General features: G+C 37.3%; 1 protein-coding gene across 1 annotated transcript; it reads left to right on the top strand.

Annotated features, from left to right (window-relative positions):
• Positions 1 to 3: 3 nt before the first annotated feature.
• On the top strand, positions 4 to 27,159 carry ZNF622 (zinc finger protein 622). The gene is made up of 6 exons (XM_078153321.1): positions 4 to 1,137; positions 2,675 to 2,919; positions 3,164 to 3,326; positions 6,710 to 6,822; positions 16,670 to 16,813; positions 26,424 to 27,159. Exons 1-6 carry the CDS (start codon positions 527 to 529, stop codon positions 26,549 to 26,551), a joined length of 1,404 nt encoding a protein of 467 aa, XP_078009447.1. The 5' UTR covers positions 4 to 526; the 3' UTR covers positions 26,552 to 27,159.

The raw sequence follows: 27,159 nt of genomic DNA, 5'->3' as shown, positions 1-27,159 counted from the left end.
GCCCCCGCGGCCACACTTCCCGGCTCCGGGCGCTTGCGCCAGCCGGACCGTCCGCTTCTTCCTCATCAAGCCAAGCCCAATCCTACCCTGATGGTGCAAGCACAGGTGGGCAAAGGTCTGAAGGTCCGAACGACTCCATCATATCCGCGCTGACGCTGCATTAGTCACCGCGGGCCGAGAACAGAGGAGAGGAGACAAAAAGATGGAAGAGGCCAGTGAACGCTGGAGGAACAGAGGAACCGCCCCAGCTGACTTCGGCTTCCTGAGCGCACGGCTCGGGACAGAGCAACCGCCGCTGACTGACACCGAGTCCACCCAATCCACTACAGTCTGAGCGCGACTACTTCCGCCCTGAGGCGGGACTTCCTGGGCTGGATATGGCGACTTCCGGCGGAAGTAGGAAGTCTCAGCCTCAGGCCCGTGGCGTGTTTGGCTGGCCGGCTCCCAGGGGTTAGCGTGGGGAAGTGAGTGGCCGGGCCGGGCAGGGCGGACCCGGGGCACCCAAGCCTTTCGAGCTGGCCTCGTGATGGCGTCGTACACGTGCATCACCTGCCGGGTGGCGTTCAAGGACGCGGACATTCAGCGCGCCCACTACAAGAGCGACTGGCACCGCTACAACCTGAAGCGCAAGGTGGCCGACATGGCCCCGGTGACGGCCGAGAACTTCCAGGAGCGGGTCCTGGCGCAGCGGGCCGTGGCCGAGGAGGAGCGCAAGGGCACCGCCACCTACTGCACCGTCTGCAGCAAGAAGTTCGCCACCTTCAACGCCTACGAGAACCACCTCAAGTCCCGCAGGCACTTGGATCTGGAGAAGAAGGCGGTGCAGGCCGTCAGCAGGAAGGTGGAGATGCTGAACGAGAAGAACCTGGAGAAGGGGCTGGCCCCCGACGGCCTGGACAAGGACGCCATGAACTCGGCCATCCAGCAGGCCATCAAGGCCCAGCCGTCCATGTCCCCGCGGAAAGTGGCTCCGGCCCCCGCGGTGCCCAGGAGCCGGGTGGCAGCGGCAGGGCGACCGCAGGCCCAGGACAGAGACCCCGCGGAGAAGGCACCCCGACTGCAGTGGTTTGAACAGCAGGCGAAGAAGTTAGCCAAGCAGCAGGGAGGGAGTGAGGAGGAAGATGAGGACGTGGAAGGGATGGTAATGCGCTTTTTAAAAGACTCCGAGGATTCCTTTCCCTTCGGTTCCATGTGCAGAGTTCAGAGCTTTGTAATGGTAGCAGCCACGTTTCCATTGGCGGGGGTAGAGGACAGAAAAAAACAAGGAGTACTTAGCCTGGACTCTAAACATGTTTTTCAAAGAATATTTTGATACTATATGTATGTAATTGATTTCCCTTGTAATTCTGTCTAACTTATTTTTTGCATTTAAGGGCATTAGTATGAAAAAGGGCACATAGGCTTCACCATGCTTCCAGAGTGTGGTACAAGATGAAAAATACTCTGAGTTTGCCCAAGTATAATGAAGTTGAGCTTGCGTTGCCAGCAACGCAAGTTCCTCATCTGTAAAATGAGCTGGAGAAGAAATAGCAAACCACTCCAGTATCTTACCCCAAACAGGGTTAGGGAGAGTTGGACATACAAAACAACTCAACAACTGAGTTTTCCCATTCATTCATGATACTACTGTTGTTAATCACTTCAGTCAGACCTGTGCTTCGAATTAAATTTTTCCCCATTTGTTGCAAGTTTAATTTGAGCCCATGCCACTTTATTGTCAGTGACATGTATCAGAGAAAAAAATGTTCTTTTCAACAAAGTCAGTGAGTTTAAGTATTCAGAATTATTCTTTCTGCAAATCTGATTAGTCTAAATGGAATTTGAGCCTTCCTCAGTAGCCTCATTAACTTTATAAGCTAACATTCTGGTGTTGGTTGGGGAGAAGGGTGGATTGTAAAGTTTGTAGTTTATTCACCTCTGAAATGACATGAGGTACTATACAAATAGAAGCTGTTATAACTATTTTTCATGGATTGACATTTGTATAATGCTAAGTGTTTATATAATACCTTTCTTTTTTGAGGTGTTCCAAGGATTTAAAAAATGTCATTGTCTCATAGTCTCATCATTCTCTTTGTTAAAATGGACAGAGGCACAGTGCTTTTCATATGTAGATCAATTTCAGTACTTGTTAATGCCTGCTATATGCCAAGTTCTCTGGTATACAAAGGAATTAATAGTCTAAATTAGTGAATTAATGAAGAATGAATTAATGAAAGTGAATTAGTGGCCTGTGTCCTTAAGTTTACAACATAACTTCTTTAGAGAAAACAACATAGATAACTTCTCTGTGAGATCTCAAGTTATTTTTTTATGTATCATATGCCATATATATTCATATCTTATACAACTAGTAAATGAGATAAAATATAACTCTTTATAAAGGAAATTGCCTCGGTGAATGTATACTTTGTGTAGGAGTATACACAAAGGACTGTGCTTTCCCTCAGTGTGAGTAAGGGAATGGTCCATAATCTATTAGGTAAGACTTGGGGAGTTGCCTGAAATACTTAGAGGTTTGCTCAAGGCTACACAGATAGTAAATGTCAGAGGTGGGTATTTGAACACAGGTCTACCTGACTGCCTGAAAAACATGTATTGTGTTAAATTGTTTTTGTGAATAGTAGATTTTCATTACCTCGTTTCTAAAACTGGCTTTATTTTTATTCTCACTTGAAGATTGGGAAGATATTGATTCAGATGAAGAGATGGACTCTGAAGGTGCTGAGGAGCAAGATGAGGTTGATGAAGTTACAGAAAACCCAGCTCCTGGGGCTATTCTTGTAACAGACTGCTTGTTTTGTTCTCATCACTCGAGCTCACTCATGAAGAATGTGGCTCACATGACAAAAATTCATAGCTTTTTTATCCCTGATATTGAATACCTTTCTGATCTTAGGGGACTCATTAAATATTTGGGTAAGTTCAATCATTTTTCCTTGAACAAGAAAACATCTGTAAGATGTTCTATTTTCACATGCATCAGACTTATTCATGTTTCGCATAGATTTTTAATTCTCTCTCACCAAGCTTCTTCTTAATATGTGTTGTTTATGAATACCACAAACATGATTGTTATCTTTGAGCCTTGCAGTTAAATATCAAAACTTTTGCTCCAAAAGGTCCTTTTTACTTTATCTCCCAAACTTTTTTTCATTTCCAGGGGAGAAAGTTGGTGTAGGGAAGATTTGTTTGTGGTGCAATGAGAAAGGGAAATCTTTCTACTCTACTGAAGCTGTGCAGGCGCACATGAATGATAAAAGCCATTGTAAACTCTTCACTGAGGGAGATGCTGCCTTGGAATTTGCAGACTTCTATGATTTTAGGTAGGAAGAGCCTGCCCTGGAAGATCATGCTCTTGTGTGGGATTGTCAGACTTCAACTGACATTAAACTAAGCATATATTTTTTTGAGGGTTTTGTGTGTGCTGGGCACTCTACTATGTCTAAGGGAGATACAAAGAAAAATAAAACATGTTTCCTACTCTCAATAATCTTAAAACTTTGTTGGAGAAATAAGATGTGTATACAAATATAGTACCAGAAAAAATAAGATAGGTAATCCATCAGTTCTTGGCAGTGCAATCCAGTTTAGAATAGTTCTGATTATTAGGAAGTTTTTCTTACCATCAAGCCTGAATGCACCTTTTTGTAACTTCTATCCAGCAAAACATCTTAGAAACATACTTCCAATTGGAAAAATTAGATTGTACTTTATGAAGCATCTTGTATCAGCTGGGCTGAAGGATGGGGAAAAGGGCATTGCAGGTAGAGGGAATTGTGTGAGCAAAGGTATGGAAGTGGAAAGTACAGAGTATATTTAGAAATATTAAATATAACTTGGCTGGAAGATAGAAGTCATAAGAATAGAAAAGCATGTGAGTCTGATTATAGAGCTCCTTGAATTCTAAGCTGTTTGTACTTTATTCATTAGATAGTGAAGAGATGTGAAAGGTTTTTAATCAAGGAATAATATAATCAGAACTTTTGGGAGATTTATGCGGTCATTAGTTTATAGAATGGATCGTGTTGGGGTCTGGGGGGATAAGGAGAAGTCTTAAGGTAGGGAAATCAGTCCAGAGATTGCAGGAGCCAGGCCAGGTAATTTGTCCTTAAGTTAAGGTAGTAGCAGTGGAAATGTAGAGGAGGCCTTTTGAATTGTTTTGTTGGTTTTTTTGTCTTTCTGTCTCCAGGACTCTGCACATAGTGAATGCAAATAAATATTTGTTCCACAAGGTGCAGTTGAAGGGGCTAGAAGAGGAAATGGCAGGAGGAGAGGGGATCTGGAAGGGTCCAAACTGGATAGGAATGCTAATGCTTAGGCATGGAGTGAAGCATCTATTTAAGAAAGTACCCATACAGTGAAAGAGGAGGGAGGAAGACCAAAGGGTAGATTTACAGATGAGGAGGGGTTATAATAAATAGGCTGAGTGTATATAGCAGTAATCAGTCCCAGTACTCCAATTAGAATTTTCATATAGTTTGAGCTGCTGGAATATTCTGTATTCAGGTCCTCTTCCTTATTTGTGTGGGGAGGGTAGAGTGAGATGGGCTGGGGGGGTGTAGAGACAACTGGTAAAGGGTCCATTTCTTTTATTATACCATCAAAAAATTTTGTGGGTTGAGTTCTAACACTTTGCGAAGTTCATATACAAAAATGTTTACTATGTTAGCTTCATCAGCAAATTTTAAAGATTTAGAACATATCTCCCAATGGAGCTACTTAAAAATTATTGATGCCTTTTGTTTTTACATTAGTGAGGTCCTCTTTTCTACCTCTCATCCCCTCTCAACCCAATGCACTCTTCCTTTTAAAAGAAAAGCAAGTAATCAAGTCCAAAAGACAGGGCAACCTCATCAAACAACGTGTGTAGCATTCCATATCCATAGTATCTGTCTCTTTTATCTGAGGAAAGAAGTATGTTTTGTCATTTGTTCTTATGGGTAGAGATTGGTCATTAGAATTAAATCAGAGGAAAGCTTTCTTTTATTATTGTTTCCGTTTATGTTATTGGAGTGTATTTTCTAGTTCTGTGTACTTTGTCCTATATCAGTTCACATATATATCTTAACTGTTTCTCTGAATTTCTGATGTTTATCACTTCTTATGGCACAATTTTAAACTGTTAAATTTATACACCACGCATTTGTTCATCCATTCCCTGTTGGATAGACACCTACTTTGTTTTTTGTTTCGTTCTTGTTTTGCTACTACAACCAATATAGTTGCTTTCTAAAACGTAGTTTAAGATGGTCTTTAAGATGGTCGTAAAAGGCTCGAATTATAAATTTGCGTAAAGAAGGTCACTGGTCAAGGGAGTTCCTGACCTCTCACAGGAATTCTGAAAAGACGGATATGGGTTACAGTGAAAGGTACTGCCCTGGAGTCAGAGGAATCAGGTTCAGAATCCCCCTTTGATGCTAGCTGTACATCTGACCTTGGATAAATCACAGCTTCTCTGGACTCAGTTTCCTCATCTGAAAAATGAGGGATTTGGACTCAGTGGCATCTGAAGCCCCATCCAGCTCCAGGTTTATGATCCTTTGAATCTATGAACAAAGTTTGAAAGCTTCCTGTTATCTTTTTCCCTTATGCTTTTGAATTGGCTATGCATTGAATTAGGGATTGTGGCTTTGGTGGTAGTATTGAGCTAGACTGGCTGTATAGGCTATGGGTTTGGCTGCCCATGGAATGTTGAAAACATTTTTCCCCCTAAATATCATGGTTCATATCCTCTTATTGATTCAGTTTGAACACAGTATAAGCTCTTGCTTTGTGAAGGGCAGGGTATGAATTCTTTGATGATTTCATCAATTAATTTCTAAATATTAACATGATTATGGGAAATGATTTCCCAAAATCGAATCTGGCATATGCTGCAGAGCCAGTAAAACTAAAGTAGCTAAAAAGAGTAAGACTTGAGTTCTCATTGAAGGTAGTGGCATTCTGGTGCTTATTTTTTGTTTTTTAAAGCATTTTTCCTCTTCTCTCCATCCCCAAGCCCCTCCTCTGCCTTCTGCTCCAGGTTTCCTCAGGTGTACCCAGAGACCTGGTGCTGACATGTTCTTGTCTGATTGTAGTGGCTCATTGGATCTGACTGTAGGGGGTCATGGAATAGTACATTTAAAGGGACCTTGATGGTCATTCACTCCAGCCTCTTCATTTTACATATAAGGAACCAGGTCCCAAGAATTTAAGTGAGTTATCCAAGGGCAAATAAATTGTAAGTGATAGAGACAGAATTTGAACCTGAGACCTCTGACTTTTTCTAGGACTTATTCTACTGTACCATGCTGCTGTTATAATCCTAACAAAGATTAGAATCAAGACTGGACTTATGAATTCATAAACATAGAGAACTGCGAAAAAAGGAAATGCTTTCTCTGTAACTTAAGTCTTAGAGAGTTGCAGAAAGCACAGAGAGGTTATGCTACTTACAAGTATGTCAGAGGCAGTACTTGAACTGACGTCTTGGTTTTCAGGCCAGCTTTCTATCCATTTTACCATACTGCTTCTCATGCTAGCAAGTTGGATTTCTCCTTTCCTCCATCCCTATCATCCCCCTCCTCCAAAACAAAACAAAAACTTTGGAGAATTGTTACTGCCCTTGTATAATTTTGTACTTTCGCTATTTTCCATGACAGATAACTCGAATAAATTGTGCGACTTCTAAAAATTCAAAATTTTCCTAAAATATATTCTGTTATAGGAGTAGTTACCCAGATCACAAGGAAGGTGAGGACATTGACATGTCTGAGGAGTTACCTTCAGAAAAGAATTTAGAATATGATGATGAAACCATGGAGCTGATTCTCCCTTCAGGTAAATGCATATTTCAAAAATTTGTTAATGTCAGATTGGATGATGTAACAGATACAGCACGTAAGTAGGTTTTCTTCCCTATTCAGGAAAAAAGAAAAACATGATTATTTTAAAAAGTCACTTATATTTTATTAACTTCTAAAGCTTGTAGCTCAATTTCCTGACTCATTTTTTTGTTTTTTTTTGGGGGGGGGTTTGGCTAGGCAATGGGGTTATAAGTGACTTGCCCAGGGTCACACAGCTAGCAAGTGTTAGTGTCTGAGGTCGGATTTGAACTCAGGTCCTTCTGAATTCAGAGCCAGTGCTCTATCCACTGCGCCACCTAGCTGCCCCTTCCTGACTCGTTTTAAAAGAAAAAACTCAAATTTCTTTTATTTCTTCATATTTTATGATGGGGATCCTTTAATATTTCTGTTTTCTTTGTTCTTTATTTTCTGCCCTGTCCTTTCTTTCTGATTTCCTTCTATTTATTTCAGCCTTCTTCTTGTTTCTAGACCTAATTATTATACATAATTTCCCTTCCTTCACTCTCTAGTCTTGTTCAGTCCAGTGAAACTGACTTTCTTGCTGTTTCCCATAGTACATTCCCTGCTGCATCTCCATACCTGGGCACTGATATTTCCCATACCTGGAGCACCCTCACTTCACCTTTGTTCCTTAGAATCCTTTTTTTTTCCTTGAAACCCAGCTTAAGTGCCATCTTTTACATGAAGCTTTTCTTGATTCCTTGCTACTAGTGTCCTTCCCACTAAAATTAACTTATATTTAGTTGTTCTATTTTTCTCTTCAGTGTAATGTAGATTTCTTGAACGCAGGGATTTTTTGCATCTTGTCTTTGTAACTTTGGCACCAGCATAGTGCCTGAAATAAACGCACAAACATGCATACATGTAAGTATGTACATCTATGTGAAGGAATTGTATGTGTTTGAATGTGCTTTTTAAATTCTGAGGAGGCACTGTGCTTCTTTGATTGTTGTTTCTAGGGCTCTAAACAGTATGCTCTTGAGTGTAGTATGCAGCTAGGTGGCACAGTGAATAAGAGTGCCAGGCCTGAAGTCAGGAAGATTCGATTGTCCTAAGTTCAAATGTGGCCTCAGATACATATCAGCTGTGTGACTCTGGGCAAGTCACTTAATCTTGTTTGCCTCAATTTCCTGATCTGTAAAATGAGCTGGAGAGAGAAAAGGTAAACCGCTCTAGGTCTTTGCCAAGAAAACCCCAGATAGAGTCATAAAGAAACAGAGATGGATATGACTGAAAATGACTCAACAACAATTTTTTTTAATGGAACTAAACATTGTAAGGTTTTGTTTTGTTTTTTAATTTTAAGATGCATTTTATTGACTACTGTGTTTAAGGCAGTTGCCAAACAATTTAGACCATAGATTTTTTTTTAAATAGCTGTATACTTAGAAAAATAGCCACCATTTTCTTCTTTATTAACTATTTAATATTTTAAGTCATACTATGTACAAAGTAAAAATGCTGGTTCACATTAGAAATATGTAGATGTACTAAGGTATTTGAGGTTGCTTTAGGCCATTGATATATTGGGGGGGTGCATATTTCTTTGTTTCTGCTTTGTAAGTATTTTTACTCTTTCTAGGAAAAATTGCATTTTAAAATGCCTTGAAAGATAAGATCTAAGGTCAGGCCTTCTGTTCTAGAAACAGAGGCTTATTCTGTTGGTGTACAAAGAAAAATTTATGCACTTTCTCTCTACAGGAGAAAATCAGAAGATAACTATGTGATTACCGTATCTGTTGTTAGTGTGGTGATGAGTATGAGTTTATTTCAAGCACAATTTAAAATAGAAAATTGTTCAAATCCTATTAGGGATTGATCTTAAAATACCTTAGACAATGAAAAACCCAGTTGTAGAAATGAGCTGTCCCTTGAAATTTGCCCTTGTGATTTTTTGGACACTTTTGATACACTAATGCCCTTACTAATTTGGTACTTTACGTGGTGTATTACTGAATTATATGAAAATGTGAGGCATTGTGATGCAAAGAGTTTTGGGTTGAAAATGAATTGGGGTGTGTGTTAGAAATGGGCTCTATTTGCTGTCTGTGACCTGAGATAAGCCATTCCCAGTGACCTTATGAACTAAATTAACAAAAGCATTTAGTGTTTTAGAGTGAAGATCATTGGCTATACTCACAAGATATAGGATGTGTGTATTTTTTTAATTGACATTGGATCCTGGACTTCAAGATGAAAAGGAGCTTAGTGACATTTTAGTCCAACACTCATTTTACAGGTGAGGTAGCTGAGGCCTAGAGAGGTTCAGCGACTTGCCCATGGTCAGACAGGGAGTAGGAGCAGGGCCAGAATTTGGACCTATCTGCTTTGAGTCCAGATCCAACACTTTTCATTGTGTGATCCTTCTATCTCATTAAATCAAACAGGTTTATCTCCTAGACATTTTTAAAAGTGTTATTTGTCAATAAAAAGAGATAAGTAAATTACGTGATTTCTACTAAGAATAATTATGGTAACTTTGCCCCTCAGATGAAATCTTTGACCCATCATATGATATAAAGATCCATCACAGGCCTTTCAGGGCCATCTTAATCAAAATGGATATTTCATGCTGGTTATAAGATTATTTTTCTCATCTTTTTTGATGAAGTTCATATAGAAATGTTATTTCATATTTAATATTCTACAGACTATTGTACAGTAGATAAAATGACTACTTTTTGTAGTCACTTCAAAGTATTGGGTTATATGTTCATCACCGAAAGCATCTTCAAGTTACCTCTAGTAGCAAAGAGACTGCCAGGGATGATATAGCATGATAGCTCATTCTGTTCCCACATGGTTTTGACTTTTACTTCCAGGTTTCTCTACTTTGGTAGCTTTTCATTCTGTATAACTTATGAATTATGAGTTCAGTATGGTGACCTCTATGAGAGATGTTATTCTTCAATGTTTAGGGATCAAACTAATATGTGGGTGCGAATGAAGAAATGAATGAAAAAGCATTTGCAAAGTGTGTTTTGTGTAAAGCACTGTATTAAGCTCTGGGGATACAAGATAGTCATTCTAAATGAACAACACATTCTTTTTTCTCTTAATTTTTTTTTTCATGAAAAACATCTCTTTTCTTTCCCTTCTTTTTCCTCCATTTGAAGAAAGAAAACCCTCCTAACAAATATGCAAAACAAATCCCTGTGTTGGCCTTGTCAAAAAAATATATGTCTCAGTTTGTAGCATGTCTGTTGATTCTCTTTCTGGACATGGGTAGCCATTTAATCGTTAATCTTTTTAGAATTGTGATTGGTAATCGCACTGATCAGAGCTCTTAAGTTTTAAAATTGTCTTTTCGATGTTGTTATTGTATGAATTGTTTTCTTCTGTTCACTTCACTCTGCTTCAGTTCATAAACGTTTTTCCAAGTTTCTCTGAAATCATCCACTTCATTATTTCTTACTGGGTAATAGTCTTCCATTACTTTTGTATCTGTAATTTGTTCAGACATTCTTCAGTTGTTGGCCTCCAGTTCTTTGCCATTACAGTAAGAGCTGCTATAAATATTTTTGTATATATGCATCTTTTTTCTCTTTCTTTGATCTCTTTTGGGCATGGACTGGTAATAAAAGTATTGCTATTTACTAACTTTTTTTTAGTAACAGTTTAGGAACTTTTGAGGCGTAGTTCAAAATTACTTTCCATAATGGCTCAGCTAGTTCATGGTTTCACTGACAGTGCATTAATATACTTGTTTTTTTAAACTCCCATATATGTCATTTTCATTTTTCTCAACTTTGTCAATGTAATGGGTATGTGATTGAACTTCAAGAGTTGCTTTAATTTGCATTTCTCAAGTTATTTGTGATTTGAAGCATTTTTCCATATGGCACTTGGTAGCTTGGATTTCTTCCCTTGAGAAATGCCTGTTCGTATGCCTTTGATCATATATCATTTGGGGAATGGCTCTTATAAATTTAAATCAGTCCCCTCTAGATCTAGAAACTGAGACCTTAATCAGAGAAACTTGGAAAGATTTAAGGGGCTCACAATATAATGGAGACAATATGGAAAGATCCCCTGGTCTTTATGGTACAGTGCTGAAGTAATTCATCATGCAGCTTCTTAAATGTCTTTTCAACTGATAAAAATCATATTAGTTTCTAATTTGATTCTAATGTTCTGTTTAATAGTGCCAAGGACTTTAATGGTAAGAACTTCCTTTTCTCTGTCTTCAGTGGCTTTAGCTGTGCTACCAGAAGAATTCGCCAGCAGAGGGCGACATTTCTGTCTTATTTTATATAACTTCCAGTGCAGTTTTTTTTGGTTTTGTTTTGTTTTGTTACATTCTAATAAACATTTGAGGACTTGTGTTTGTAGTGTGGGGATTTGTTGTCCATTAGCTCATAAGGGCTATTGAACTTCTAGTATATAATTCTAGTCATCTGAGCCAGACTTTAGCTGTTTCTTAGATGCTAAATTTTTTCAAAATTCAGTGAGATTGTTATAGTTTCCATCATTTCATTGTATGATTATCATTGATCAATAAATCCAGGCTTCCTAAAACTCAACATTCTTTAATTTCTGGTGGAAATGGCCTAACTCTGAATCAAATCTGCATTACCCAGTTTCTTTATGAGCTTAATTCTTGGTTGAATTCATTTGAATGTCACTGGTAGAGTGTTTTTAGATTCCATTCTTGGAACTCAGTCATTTCATAAGCACTGTATTGAGATAAACCACTGTTGGTTATGTTTGACAAATCCAGTTGCATATATTTTTGTCAAGTTTTATTATCTTTGGTTCATTTCATGAACACTCATAGTTTATCCACTTAAGTGGTCATCCCATTGAAGGCCTTTTAATTTCACTTTTGGACTTTTACCATTTCATAAATTCCACTTGGAAATAAGTAAAATACTTTAGATTATGTTTAACCATTCCACTGGTGTATCCTTATTGTCATTCTTTTTTATTACTTGGTGAAGTAATGTATTTTTATTTTCAAAAACTTTTTCTGTTTCTTAAACTGTCATTTAAAATTCATAATTAAAAATCCCTGTAAAACTCACAGTTTAGTAATTTACAGGGGGGAATGATGCTATCAGTAATCTGATGTTGCTGCTGGCTAGCCTGGAGCATTATGGTTTTACCTTGCTTTCGCCATCTTCGTGTGAAGACCGTAAGATCTTAAAAACTGATGTCAGGCACATGTATCAAGAAAGATGACAGTTATATTCCACTGGTTCACCACCTTGTATTATTGCTTTGCTTTCTGTGTAGAATTCATTTATTCACCTAGTTACTAAGTGGTGGTTGGGTGTATAAATGGATCTGATTATGAGGTATTTGGTTGCTCTGCAGTGACCTAAAAATTATACAAATGAAGTTGATTTTTAACGTGTAGGTAATCAGTATTAAAATGGATCTGCTGAAATGAATTAACTTGTTTCTGTTTATATTCAGGCTATGAAAAACTGCACAATGCAGGCTGATAGGGGAAGGGGTATGTAAAATGCAGTAACACCAATAGGCTTGTTGATTTGGGTACCTGGTCTCATTTAAGGGAGCCTAACTGCAGCAGTGTGTAGTGTCATGATGTCACTGGTATAGGATATCCAGCAGATGGCACTGTGTCTCTTCACTTTGAAAGGTTGGTCTATAAAATCCTGTCTTTTAAATCTAAAAGTTTTGTGTTTTTTTTGTTTTTGTTTTTGCATTGTTCATCGACTTCAGCAAGGCAGGTTGATATAGACTTTACACTGTAATGAGTTAATGTTATTGACCAGATAGATGAAATTATTAACAGATCCAAAATATCAATAGTTTCATTTTTATGAACATCATCATATACAAATATTTTCTTCTTCTGAGTCATTCAGTAAACACTAGTAAAATGTCTGCTCTTAGTAAGTACTCAGAGAGATGTGAAGATAAGTAAGCCGAGGTCTTTTCCCACAAGGAGCTTCCAGGCTGGTAGGGGAGATAAGAAAGGTTCAGAAATTGATTAGCATTATAATAAGGGTCACAGTTTATGTAGATGTTTTGTTTAGGAAGTAGCTACTAGCGATCAAAGGTTATCCACAACCTCTTTGTCAAGGGGGTGTGTGTGTGTGGTGTGTGTGTGCACACACATATACTTATATACAAATGAATCCTTTGATCCAATGACCTATTCTGTAAAATGTGGAGAAAAATATGATTTTAAAGAGATGGAAATTAACAGATTCAGAATGAAATAAGCAAAACCAGAACAATTTACGGTATACTATCAGTATAAAAATGAACAATTTTGAGGACTTTTATAAATTGATGAAGAATAAAATGAGTAGAACTCAGAGGACAATTTCTATAGTAACAACAGCACTATAAAAACAGCTTTGAAAGCTCTAAGAACAATGATCAACACAGTGACTGTTTATGATCATTGGACTGATGATGAAACTTACGCTACCCATTGTAGAGAGATGATGGATTTAGGATACAGAATGAGATGTGAATTTTTGTATACAGCCATTTTGTTTTGCTTGAGTATGTATATTTATTACAAGTAATTTGTTTTTTCTTTCTTTTTTCCCAATGGTATAGGGGAAAGGTTTCTGTAATTTTTTAATAGAGAGTTGAGAGGAGTGCTAAATATGTGAAATGTTACATGTACTTTCAGAGGAGGTCATTCTGTTATAAGTTTTCCTTAGTAGTTTTACTTTTGTTATAAGAGACCTCTCTGAAAGTGAGAGTACTCTGTAAATGTTTATAATGTAAAAATAAATCACATCAACAAAACTTTATAAAAAGATACAGATGTGAGAAGGAGTTCATTCAAGAAATAAGCATGTACCTTGGCGAAGGCACAGATGAAGAGAGAATCAGTATGTATGGAGAATAGCTACTAGGCTAATTTGAAAGGCAGTAGTATAATAGTATGAAATAAACCTGGAAAGGTAAGCAAGAGCCATTTTGTATAGGGCTTTAAATACTAACGTTAGGAGTTTGTATTTTATAGTAGAAGTAATAGTGTATCAATGAGGTTTTTTTTAGTAGGAGAGTAACATGGTCAAATCTGTGATTTAGGAATGTCAATTTTTTTTTGTTTCCTCATTTGTTTTTTTTTTTAATTCATTTAGTATTTTACTTTTCCCAGTTAAATGTAAAAGCAATTTTCAGCACTTGTTTTTAAAACTTGTGAGTTCCAAATTCTCTCCCTTCTTTCCTCCCCAACCACCTTCATTGAGAGGGAAAACAATTCAACACAAGACATACATGTGTAGTCGTACAAAACATATCCTGTTGTGAAAGAAAATATGGATGGGGGAAAGAAAACTCAAGAAAAAGTTTAAAAAAAGTATGTTTCAATCTTTATTCAGATACCATCAGCTCTTTCTCTAGGGATGGATGGCATTTTTCATGATAAGTCCTTCAGAGTTGTCTTGGATCATTGTATTGCTTCAAATAGCTAAATCATTCACACCTAATCATCTTACAATATTGCTGTTACTTTGTACAGAATACATTTTACTTTGTGTCAACCCATGCAAGTCTTTCCAAGTTTTTCTGAGAGCATCCTGCTCATCTTTTCTTATAGTACAATAGTATTCCATCGTAATCATATACCACAGCTTGTTCAGTTTTTCCACAATTGATGGATTTCCCCTCAATTTCTAATTCTGTACCCCCAGAAAAGAATTGCTATAAATATTTTTGTATGTATAAGTCCTTTTCCTTTTTGGTTTTTTCCTAGTGGTGATATTGCTAGTTCAAAGAATAAGCCTGGTTTTATAGCCCTATGGGCATAGTTCCAAATTGCTCTACAGAAAGGTTGAATCAGTTCACATCTCTACCAACAGTGCATTAATGTTTCATTTTTCTCATATCCCTTCCAACATTGCTCATTTATTTCACTTTTCTGTCCTATTAGCCAATCTAATAGGTATGAGGCAATACCTCAGAATTGTTTTAATTTGCATTTCTCCAATCAGTGGTGAGTTAGAATATTTTTTCACATGGCTGTAGATAATATTATTTTACTTCATATGAAAACTGATTATGTCTTTTGATCATTTATCAATTGGGGGATGGCTCTTATTTTTATAAATTTGACTCAGTTCTCTATATGTTTGAGAAATGAGGCCTTTAGCAGAGAAATTTGCTTCAAATTTTTTTTCAGTTACTATTGCTTACTGTATTTCCCTCCATCCTGTTTTCCCCACCCCCATTTATTCTACTCTCTCTCCCTTTTCACCCTGTCCCTGCTCGAAACTGTTTTGCTTCTGCCTACCCCCACCCCCACTCTGACCTCCCTTCCATCACCCCCCTCCCCCATCCCCTTTCTCTCCTACTTTCCTGTAGGGTAAGATAGATTCTATACCCAGTTGCATGTGTATGTTATAGGAATATCAATTTGGAAGTCATGTGGATGGGTGACATGAGAAGTAATGAGGATTTTATGAGTGGAGAGAAAGGGATGGATCTGAGGTGTGTGGTGGAGCTGGAATTGACAGCTGATTAGATAAAGGTGTGAAGTAAAGGGAAGAGTTAAGAAAGACTAACCATAGCCCTGTGACCAGAAAAATCATCAAAACAATGTGTTTTGATCAGGCTCTGAAAGCTGTGCCATTTGCTTTTTGAATATTATGCCTTGAACAGTTTAGGTATTAGGTCTTAGAGAGCCCAGCCCAATAGCAGTAGTGTAGGACTGGATGGTCATGAAATCTCCTTGTTTTGATAGTCACATCAAAAATTTCTAGCCAGTAAGAGTGAAAACAGATATTTTGAGGCATTGGTTCAGAGGAATGAAATCCTGTTTGTGAAGTTTTTAAAAAATTTAAATATATTTTAATAAATTACTTTCAAATATGATGTCAGAATATTGATGGAATAGAAATATATTGATTTACTATACTGATGATTCACTGTTTAATGATCTGGGCATAATCACCTGAGCAAACTCAGTACATCCTGACAGAATATCGGAAATGAAAAACCACAGCATACAGCCCTGGGATTTCCTGCTAGAGCCTTCTTCAGGCTTCATTTCATATCGGTCAGTTATATCTTAAGGTTTTGCAGCTTTGCTGTTTAACCCTTTTCTTGTCTCTGTAGCTGTAGCTCAGTGAAACATACTTCCCTGCTTATTCAAAAGACTGAATGTCTGCTTTGTGTTGGGGTTAAGAGTTCAGTGTTAAAATTTTTTTAAATAAATATCCCAGTTTAACATTTAATTGAGCATATGTCTTCAAGCCACTATATTGTGTGCTCAAAGTGCTAATATTATGAATATTGTCATCAAAAATCTATCAAGCGCCTACTGTGTGCCAAATATGAACTAATCCCTGCCTTCTAGGCGCTTATAATCTAGTCCAGCTACATGAAGTGAAAGAGGAGAAAGCAAAGGAGTTGATTTTCCACTTTTGACACTGGCTGTAGCCTCAGTAACCGAATGTTTTCTTTATGCTTCTTTTTCCAGTTAAAATAAGGCAATAATCTACCTGCCTTTTTCTTGTTTCCTTGGGATTTCATTAGGTTTAATTGGTTAGTGGTTGTGGGAGTTTTTTGGAATAGGTATCATACATTACCAGCTGCCATTTTTCTCATTTATTCAGTGGCTTCTGGTACTCAGTTTTGGGTATATATTGTTTACCATTACTTACAAAAACATCTATCCATTCTTTGGCTTTCTGAGATCCTACTTTTATTTTGTATACTTGTATCTCCTTTGTTCAGCAGGTAGAACTCTATCAATTTACCACTCATATAGGCTTCAAAGCCTGGCTTGTCTAGGCTTTGTTCCATAGCTTTGTGCTGTATCGCTCCAAGAGACTGTTTTGTTCTCTCCAGTTTTGGGATTATAAAGTGTTCTTCTTAACCACCAGGTGCCAGAGTCGGTCATCGCTCCTTGATGAGGTACTACAAACAACGGTTTGGTCTGTCAAGAGCCGTTACTACTGCCAAAAATCAGAAAGCAGTGGGCAGGGTGCTCCAGCAATACAGAGCATTGGGATGGACCGGGAGCACAGGTATGTGGTATATTGAAAACTAAAAAACTTGGAAAGGACTTTTATTTCAGGGAAGGGTCATTGGTTAATTCTTTTCATGATATGATGCTGGAATTTCCCTAGGGAAAATTCAGCCTCCGTCCTGACAGGATTAAGGCCAGGAAGAAAGCTTGACTCTAGCCTTTCATAGTGGATTTTTAGTATCAGACATTGGAGAAAATACTCTTTCGTGTATAACCAAATATCTAACATATTTCAATGCAATATATTGCATTGAATTTTCTATTATTAGTTGTTCTCCATATACAACTAATTTGCACAAGGAAAAATGCTTCTATAGACAGACAACTGTATCTTTAATCCTAACTAGCTTTCTCCTAAATATGGATTATTGGTTGCAAGGAGACCCAGGTAAAAATTGGAATTCTTAGTGTAACATATCATGCATTGAAGAAATAACTCAAACCATATATCTGAGTGAGTATAAATATCTGAAGGAGTGGGATTGCCTTTATATCCATATTACTGAGGACACAGGTTATGATAGAGACAACTTTATTCAGCACAGTAGAAGTAAAATGAGTTTTGTTTATAGATGAATCTCAGTTCCAGAGGTCGCTTAGTATGTTTCTTGGCAGTAACAAACTGAATGATGGCTACTGAATTTTAAACTCTAGTCCCTGAGGGTAGAGAGGCTTTTAATTCAAAAAGTCTGTAAGAAGGACGTCCAACCTGGTTTCCATCTGAGAGGTTGACTTATATTGAAACACAGAGTAAGGCAGTTTTGACAGCCACCTCATTCTTTTCTGTAGATAGAGAAATGACCGTGGAAAAAGAACACCAGATAAGAGGTCAGAGGATATGGGTTAAGTCCCATCTTTGCCATTTACTAGCTGTGCAGCTGTGGGTGAATCACTGAAACTCTCTGAACCTTAAGTTGTCTTCATTTGTAAAATGGGGATGACTAATTATAACACCAGTTTGTAGGGTTGCTGTGAGAGTCTGTGATATAATATACATACAAAAAATTTTATAAATCATGAAGCCGCCTATAGAATTATTGCTTAATATTATCATTTAGAAGTTTATGAGCAACTTCTAGTGAGATGGCTTACTAAGCACCCCTTCCCAACTTCAAAACAGAAAGTAATGTACCAATTTAAATAAAAGAACAAAGACAAAACAAATGATGGAAAGGAAAGAACTAGTCCCAGGGAAAATTGGACTGGAGTATGGGGTGGTAGAGGGCTGGAAAAATTGAATAAACAACCAAAAACAGTTCCCAGTACATTGAATCTATACTGAAGAATTTTTTTTTAAAGTAGTGCTAAGACCCAAAAAGATATAATACTGAAGTATCAAGAAACCCCTTGAAATAATAGAACAGATGTTCCATCATGCTGTAGAAGAGCAAAATAAGATTTATTAAAAGGAAAAACAAAGGAAATTAAGAATTCTTTTAAAAGATTTGGATAGTTGAGAACAAGCAGAAAATCTTTCTAAAATAATAGACTTTGAAAAATAATTGACCTCAATGTAATCTCAGAATAAAACCAAAAGACGGTAAGATTGAAAGAACATCTAAGATCTCTACAAAGCCAAAGCACTTGCCTTGAGGACAGAATTATTGGTCTTCTAGGAAAATATGAAATAAAAAGCTATACTGTACTATAATAGAGGAAATCCTAAAAATACAGATTAATAGCATCGCTAAAAGATAGTAACCCCCAGGTCCAACTTACTCAGAAAGATTGTGGGTCAAACTCTAGAGTTCAATAAGCAGTCAGTCTTGCAAGTACCCAGATGGAGGCCCTTCATGTACCAGGCTAAATCTTCTAAATTATTCTTGTTTGTGATTAATGAAAAGGGTAGAATATGTTAATCCAGAATATAAATGAAATTGGCTTGCTCAGCTTACTATAACAAATCCTGTAAAACTGAGCTTTAACCATCAATGAAGAAAATGGATTTTCGGCAAAGGGAAAATATATTCATCATCCCACTAAATAAACTAGACAGTCAGGACATTTGGCAAATAATTCATCAATCAAAAAAAATGTTTAAAAAGTTAAACAAGGTCATTTAGCATGAAAAGGCCAAATAGCTAAATCAGTGTTTATATTGATTTATATTGACTGATAGAACAACATGAATATGAGAGAAGCTTACAATGGGAGCTCAGACAAAAGTATACTAGAAGAGGGAATTAGAGGAAAGAATAAAATGTTTATTTCTTGGAATACCCTTAGAAGGTCATTCAGTCAGATAGGGAGGATTTGGGACATCCAGAGTCATACTCATTTCTGGTCTTTGCAAAGGAGGAGAGGGTGGTTGTCTTTTAGTTGTCTGTAGATCTTTAAGAGGACATTTTGTATCATCCCTTAAAAGGGAAATCCCTCTAGAGGTTGAAAAGAGTCAGGAAGAGGAAGGGGCAAGGACCTTGGAGATTTTCTACTTCAGTCCCCACATTTTAAGAATTGGAGGACTGAGATCCAGAGGGGTGGGCAGACTCTCTTGTCTCTAGGAGTTGCAGCAGGATTCCTCCCTTGTGCCCTGATTCTGGGTACAAAGCTTCTTTTGCTATGCTGCCTCCTTAATTAATATACATGGGAATGGAATTGTAATCTTAAGCTAAGAGGAAATGTCAGTATTGGAAAGGGGGAGTTGAGGTGGCTGGGGGAAGTGTTTAATAATCCGATATCACGCACTTACCTAGGCTGAATAAATAAGAAGACAAAACCATTGTCTTAGGAATCTCACCTTGGTTGAATCATTGAGAAAATGCCATTTATGTGCTAAATCAATGGATCAGTCCTAGAGTACCCTAGAAGGGGAAACAAGTAGGAAAGAGGAAGAACATTTCTTGGATTGGATACTATGAGTGAATGGCTTTCAAACAAGAGATGATATATAAATTCTGAAAATGGGCAAGGGAAGGGTTAAAAAAAAGGGATGATGATGTTGATGATAGTGCATTTATATAGTGCCATCAGGTTTGCAAAGCACTTTACATATTTTTTTCTCATCCTGCCAAAAACTCTGTAAGGTGGATGTTCTTATTGTCACCATTTTACAGATGAGGAAACGAATTTGAGAGATGTTAAGTGACTTACCCTGGGACACACAGCTAGTAAATATCTGAGGCAAGATTTTTACTCAGGTCTCCCTGACTCCAAGATCTCTGCTTTAACCCCTGTGTCTACCTACTTGCTTAGAGAATAACAATAAAAAGTCCCTTCAGGGTATCCATACTGGAAAGAAGCAGCCTGTGAGAGGAAACTGGGATCAAATGGTAAAGTCAAAACTGCAGGGACCCTAGTGCTGGTTTTAAAGGTGAAAAATATAGCCGTTTTTATGGAAAATGGTCTTAAATATTGTAACCTTGAGTGTGAATGTAATAGCCATGAAATGACAAGATAGGTCACAACACAGAATTTGTATATTTGCTACATATAAGAAACCCAAATAAAATATAAAGGCACATAGAGAGTTAAAATGAGGAACTAGGATGAAACTTAGTATGTTCTGTTTTTGGAATTACCTGCATGGTCATTCATGATTTCAGATAACACAGTATAAAAATGTAACAATAGGTACTGTCAAGAACTACCAATATGAGAACTATTTTATGCTTAAAGGCTTTTTGCTGATGAAACAGTGTATTAAATGTATACTGAGGCAGCTAGGTGATGCAGTGGAAAGATCTCTGAGCCTGAAGTCAGGAAGATTCTGGATTAAAGTCTGGCCCCAAACACTTACTAGCTGTGTGGTCCTGGGCAAGTTGTTTAACCTCTGTTTGACTTGGTTTCTTCATCAGTGAAATGGGGATAATAATGGCACCTACCTCCCAGGGCTGTTGCGAAAGTGAAATGAGATGATAATTGTAATGTGCTTAGCACAGTGTCTGGCACGTGGTAAGTGCTATAGAAATGCTTATTACCTTCCCCCCCAATGTGTGTTCACCAAGTGGCATTAACATCTAGGGCAGAGCTAGCTAAAATGTGAAGATAGTAACATAATTATAAGAATTTAACAAATATAAACTAGAGCAATGAAAGCCACATAACATCGTTTTCAAGAATTTGACAGTGGTCTCTTAGGTAAGCAAACTGGAGTCTGAGGCATGACCTCAGGGATGTGTAATGAGCTGGAGGATAAGAAAGCATGTCACATCCCATCTTCCACTTGGACTTACATCCAACACAACCATAACTCTCTCCTCATCTATGATTACCAGGACTCTTCTGATCTCAGCCTTCTATGACTGTACAAACTCCCCTCAGGATTGCTATACTGTAATCTAACCAAAGCATCTGCAGCAACAGCTGCACCCCACCCCTCACTATCCCAGTGTACCCTGCAGCCGCTAGCCCAGCAGGAGTCCCACAAGATACTCATTTCCTTTCATTTTTGGTGTAACAGTAAGTTGCATAGTGTGAGCAGGTGTGGATAGACTGTGATTTACCTCACAGACTCATTACGTTATGTTTCCCTCCTTCTTAAACCCATTGCTCTTAAAAACTTTCCTATTTCTGGGCACCACCATCCTTTGAACTAGATAGATACCCAGGTTTGCAACTTTGTTATGATCCTCAACTACTTCCTCTTAACATATATCCAGTTAGTTGCCAAATCATTTCCACTCCCATGATGTCTCTCTCATGGATCTCCTCTCCATTTCACAGCCACCAACCTCATTCAGTCTAGGCAGCTATGTGGTGTAGGACTTGGAGTCATGAAGATCTGAGTTCAAATGTTGCTTCAAACATTTACTAGCTGTGTGACCTTGGGCAAGTCACTTAACCTCTGTCTCTCAGTTTCCTGATCTGTAAAATGAGAATAAAAAAATCACATCCCACAGCCTTGTTGTAAGGATCAAATGAGTTAACATATATGTATAGGACTTTGCAAACCTCAGAGTACCATAAAATGCTAGCTATTTAAGTCCTTGTCACCTTTAGCCTATATAATTGTAATAATCTAACTAGTTTCCCTATCTCAATCTATCCCTATTCCAGTCCATCTTTCACAAAGTTGCCAAAGTAATTTTGCTAATGCCCGGATCTGACCATGTTTCTTCTTTACTCACTAAACTCCAGAACTTCCCTTTTGACTCTTGTGATCAAAATTTTATCTTTGTCTCAAAAGTCTGTCATTGTGCTTTAGAATGTATATAATTATTAATGTGGTAGTATATGTATATAATTTATAAATAAGCAAATTACAAATATTGGGGGTATGTGCTGAAAATTTTCTGTGCTGATGGGATGTGTGCACATTCAAAAAATTTGGGGACCACTTTCTTGTCGTATGAGAAAATGCTGTCTTAATAGCCAAACCAGAGGCTGACGCAAGGAAAGAGAACTAAAGACTAATATTACTAAATTTTCAGTTGATGCAAAATTATTTTAAATTTTGGCAGAATGAAGCAATATGTCTTTAAAATTATTCCTTGTGACCCAGTTGGATTTATACCAAGGGATGCATGCATGATTCAACATTAGGAAAACACTTTGCATAATTAATCTTATAAATAACATAACTCATGTGATTATAATCAGATTCAGAAGCAGCATTCAACAAAATATGGCATTTTTAAAAAATTAAAAGGCTAAAATGATAATAGGAAGGGCAAGACATTTTGTAAATATGATCAAAAGCATGTGCCTAAAACCAACAGCTAGGATTGTTTGTGTTAGAAAGGTGAAGTAACTGCTGCTCTTCTCTTTACCATTGTCATTGCAGTTATTAATTATAATAACATTTATATAGCACTTAACTATGTGCCATGCATTGAGCATATCGTAATTATTATCTCATTTGATCTTCACAACAACTCTGGGAGGTGGGAGGGCTATCGTGATTATTCTTATTTTTCAGATGAGGAAACTGAGGCAGACAGAGGTTAAATGATTTGCCAAGGGTCACACAGCTAGTAAGTTTCTGAGGCCAGATTTAAACTAGGGTTGTAAGACCTGAATGCAGGCCCTGTATTCTATCCACTGTGTCACCTAGCTGCCCCATTATTATTATTTAATAAAATACTCAATATTAATGATAACTGTAATACAAGGAAAAGAAATTAAGGGAATAGGAATCAGCAAAGAAGAGATAAGACTGTGGTAATTTATTTTGAAGACTGTAGAGAAGGCAAGAAATAATTTTGGAAGTAGAATTGAAAAGACTTTTCAACTAATTTATTGGACATGATGTCTGAATGAGAGTGAACATTTTTGAGGATGACTGAGATTGCAAAGCTGGGTGATTAAAAGGCTGATGGTACCCTCAATAGAAATAAGAAACTGGTTTTGTGGGGGAAATGATGAGTTTTATTTTTAACATGTTGAGTTGGAGGCTCCTAAGGACATTTATTTGGAAATGTAAGATAGGCAGTTGGTGATTTCTTACTTGGAAAGAGACTAACTAGGGCTGGATCTGTAAATCTGAGCATAAACTACACAAAGCTGATTGTTCAATCTTTGGAAGATGATGAGATCACAAATGAGAAATGAATGAATGAATGAATGAATGAATGAATGAATGAATGAATGAATGAATGAAACGTATGAAAAGGCATTTAAGTGCTTATTATCTACCAAACACTATTGTAATCTTTAGGGATACAAATAGAACAGTTAGACAGTCACTGGTGTCAAGGAGCTCACAGCACATAAGAGGAGAGTGTTCTGATGCAGGCAGGATGGAAAGACTTGGTCCTCAGAATACACTAGTAGGTTAGATGATGCCCAGGGGAAACAAACTACTGAGAAAAGATTATTTTACAGGAACTGCTGGGAAAATTGGAAAGTAGTGTAGGATGTAATGACAGAGCAAATTATGAGGCTCATTGGACCAGGACGTGTAGTGGTAGGGCAGATGAAAATGCCTGTGATGATCCTTCATATAGTATTATAGTTCTGTTTGGCATATTTTGGTAGCAGTGGACTTTCTACTCTTTTGAGGACCTCCTTGAAATATAAACCCAGTAGTGAAGGTGTTAGATCAAACAATGTGAACAATTTAGTAACTTTTCTCCCACAATTAGAAATTCCTTTCCAAAACAGTTTGCTTCACTGACAGTATTTTAGCATGCTGGTCTATTCACAGCCCCTTCAGTGTTGAGTAGCTTCATTTTTTTTCTAATTATCTTTTCTAATTTGAGATGTGGATGTACCTGAGATATAATTTGCATTTACCTTATTAGTGATTTGAAATATTTTTCATATTGTTGTTGATGCTTTGCGTTATTTTGAAAACTATTGGTTCATTTTCTCTGATCTCATTTACTATTGAAGAATAACTCAGACTTATTAAATTTTAGACAGTTTTCTCTAGATTTTGGACATCAGAAAGCTAGGTGGCAAGTGGATAGAGTACTGGACTTGGAGTCAGGAAGACTGAAGTACAAATCCAGCCTCAGATACTAGCTGTGTGATCCTAAGCAAGTCACTTAACCTTGTCTGCATCAGTTTCCTCATCTGAAAAATGAGAGTAATAATAACACTTACCTCCCAAGGTTGTTGTGAAGATCAAATGAGATAATAATTGTAAAGCATTTAGCACAATGCCTGACTTATATTAATGCAGTGTAAATCATAGCCATTATTATTATCAGATGTGTTTGATGCAAATTTCCCCCATCCATATTTTTCTTATTCTAGCTACAATTATGTGTGTTTGAGAGGACTTAAAATTATATAAAATGCAGTTGTCTACTTTGTCTTTTATTATTTCCACTGTTCTCTTTTCTGATTATAAATTCTTCTTTTAGCCATTGTTGTAAAAGATATGACTTGACATTGTTTTCTTAATATTTTATGATGTGACTTTTCATATTTGGCATTTGTCCATTTATTGTAGTATGTAGTATAAAATAATTTAAACCAATTTTCCTGTAAACTACTTTCTAAATTACCCAGTAGTTCCTGTCAAATAATCTTTTCTCATTAGCTTTTTAAAAAAATTTGTCTGGCACTACACTGCTATACTATTTTTTTTTTTAACCAATACCAAGTAATTTTGATAATTACTGCCTTGTAACAAGATCTGGTAATGGTATCCTTCTGCCCTCCACCATTTTTTTTGGACATGATTTCCTTTGAAATTTTTAAACTTTTGTACCTTAGTATGAGCTGCTAGCTCTATAAAATATCTTTCGTATTGTCAGAGACACCACCAGAGGTGTCATCTTTTAATTCCTCTTCTTCCTAAGCTTGTAAATCCAGTCACTTGACATCTTGTTTCTACTCTGCAGCATCTTTCACATCTGTCTCTTCTCTGCTCACATAGCCACAACCCTTAATTCACGCCCTCACCATCATTACCTCTTACCTGAACTGCTACAAGAACTCCTAGTTGATCTTCCTGCTCCAGGTCTCCCTAGTCTAGTCTATCCTCCACACAGCTACCAAAGGGATTTTCCTAAAGCATGTATTTGGCTATAGTATTCCCCTATTCAGTAAACTTTAATGGCTCCCTGTTATCTATGGGATCAAATATAAACCCCTCTGTTTGTCACTTACATCCCTAAAAAGCTTGACCCTGATCTGCCTTTCCACATCAACTACACATTCTTTCCTTCATGCAGTCCAGTCAGTCTCACTTTACTGTTTCTCCTACAAAGCACTCTGTTTCCCTTCTCTTTGTTTTTGTGTTGGCTGTACCTATCACCTGAAGGGTTGTTTTATTTTTAGGAATGTTGAGATCTGGGCATGTTTGTAGGGAAGGGGCCAATGGGTAGAGAGAAAGGTAATAATTGAAGGGTCAGGCTCCTGAATAAGGAAAAGGGACATAAGGAGAAACGTTGACGTTTGTAAAAGGGGTCACTTCTTTCTCCTAGTCTTTTGCAAAGACAGTGATATGTTACAACAAAATGTATTTTTTTTAAACCCTTTTTAAAAAGTTGATGAAAAAGGTTATATTGAAACCAGTAGGCATCATTTCTTGGAAAGTCTTAATTTTTTGTTATACTGTATTCATAGAGTTACAGAATTGTGGGGTTGGGAGGGACCAACTACTCTGAATTTGGTGTACCTACAGCTTTACTGAATGGAGTGGTGATTTTTTTTTTTTGTGCCCTACATAGCATGTATTTGGTATATAGCATAGTCATATCTGGGGATCTTTGAATTGTCACAGTTTGATTTAGCAACAGATTGAAATTTTCCTGTTAAGTCCCATTTTCTGACAGAGATTACCATGTGAAAAACTGTCAACTTGAAATTTTTAAATTATTCTGCTGATTTACCTGCTTTGCAAAATTAGTTGTCTTTTAGCTTATTGAGTGAAAATTTCAAGTAAGTGAGAAGGCTAAGTGGAAAATAACCTTTTGATTGCTTGGACAGCTCTGGGCAATTAAAATCAGGTTTAAAATATCACACGGTTTATGTATGTGCACTTTTCTTCTGCTGCTGGTACTTGTGAGCTATAAAGCCACTTGTTTATAGCAAAGACTGATTTCATATCCGTCTCATGGGCAATTACTCCTTTGGGTAGGCACTTTGTGTATCTTCTTTGCATCTTTTAATGAATGACTGCTTTTACAAGTACCATAAGAACTGGATTTTTCACGAGACAGTTTTTTCTTTGTAACTCAAATACTTATTCTTTGCTTTGTGTTTCTTATCCACAGGAGCCAGTCTTCTGCGGGAGCGTGACATGCAGTATGTCCAGAGGATGAAATCAAAATGGATGCTAAAGACAGGAATGAGCAACAATGCCACAAAACAGATGCATTATAGGGCTCAAGTGAGGTTCTAAGTGACTGTTTGGCTGTGTTAGAGGTAGGGTTCAGTGCAATCTCATCACTTCAGAAGTTCCTAATTTGTCTGAGAATCTTGATGTCTGATAGTGTGATAAAACCTCCTCAACTGCTGTTGCACTATTCCCCCCACCACTTTTATCTATCATTGTACTGCAAATCATTCAGTTTTCAAATATCATCTCTGTCAAATTCTAAATTCTAAATTCTAAAGGCTTCATATGTACAGAATGAGATGTGCTCGAGTGATCACTGTGTTCAATAACATTGAACTTATGATTTTATGTTGGCAGTTGGCTTATGATTTTAGATAACTTTATGTATCAGAGAGCAGTATAGCCAATGAAAGAAATGATTGAGAGACTTGCAAGATAACTTGTCAAATCCACTCTTAGTTTAACTTCTGAAACAACAGTTTTTCATGTTATGGTGTGGTGGAATTACCTATGTGCCATCATCTATGGCAGTTTTGAGATTTATGATTTCTCTGAAGAGAATTGGACTTTTCACTTCTCCATAAAGTTTGTATGACTATCTCTGCTGGTGCTGAGATAAAACTGCACTGTGTAGTTTGATTAAACCAGAGCATCCTCTAGGAGGCATTTCA

Source organism: Phascolarctos cinereus, unplaced genomic scaffold, assembly GCF_003287225.1.
Source record: "Phascolarctos cinereus isolate Bilbo 61053 unplaced genomic scaffold, phaCin_HiC Scaffold_4;HRSCAF=312, whole genome shotgun sequence".
In the NCBI taxonomy this organism is placed as follows: Eukaryota; Metazoa; Chordata; class Mammalia; order Diprotodontia; family Phascolarctidae; genus Phascolarctos; species Phascolarctos cinereus.
The sequence above is the reverse complement of the archived record's forward strand: the minus strand, read 5'-3'. Positions and strand labels throughout refer to the sequence as shown.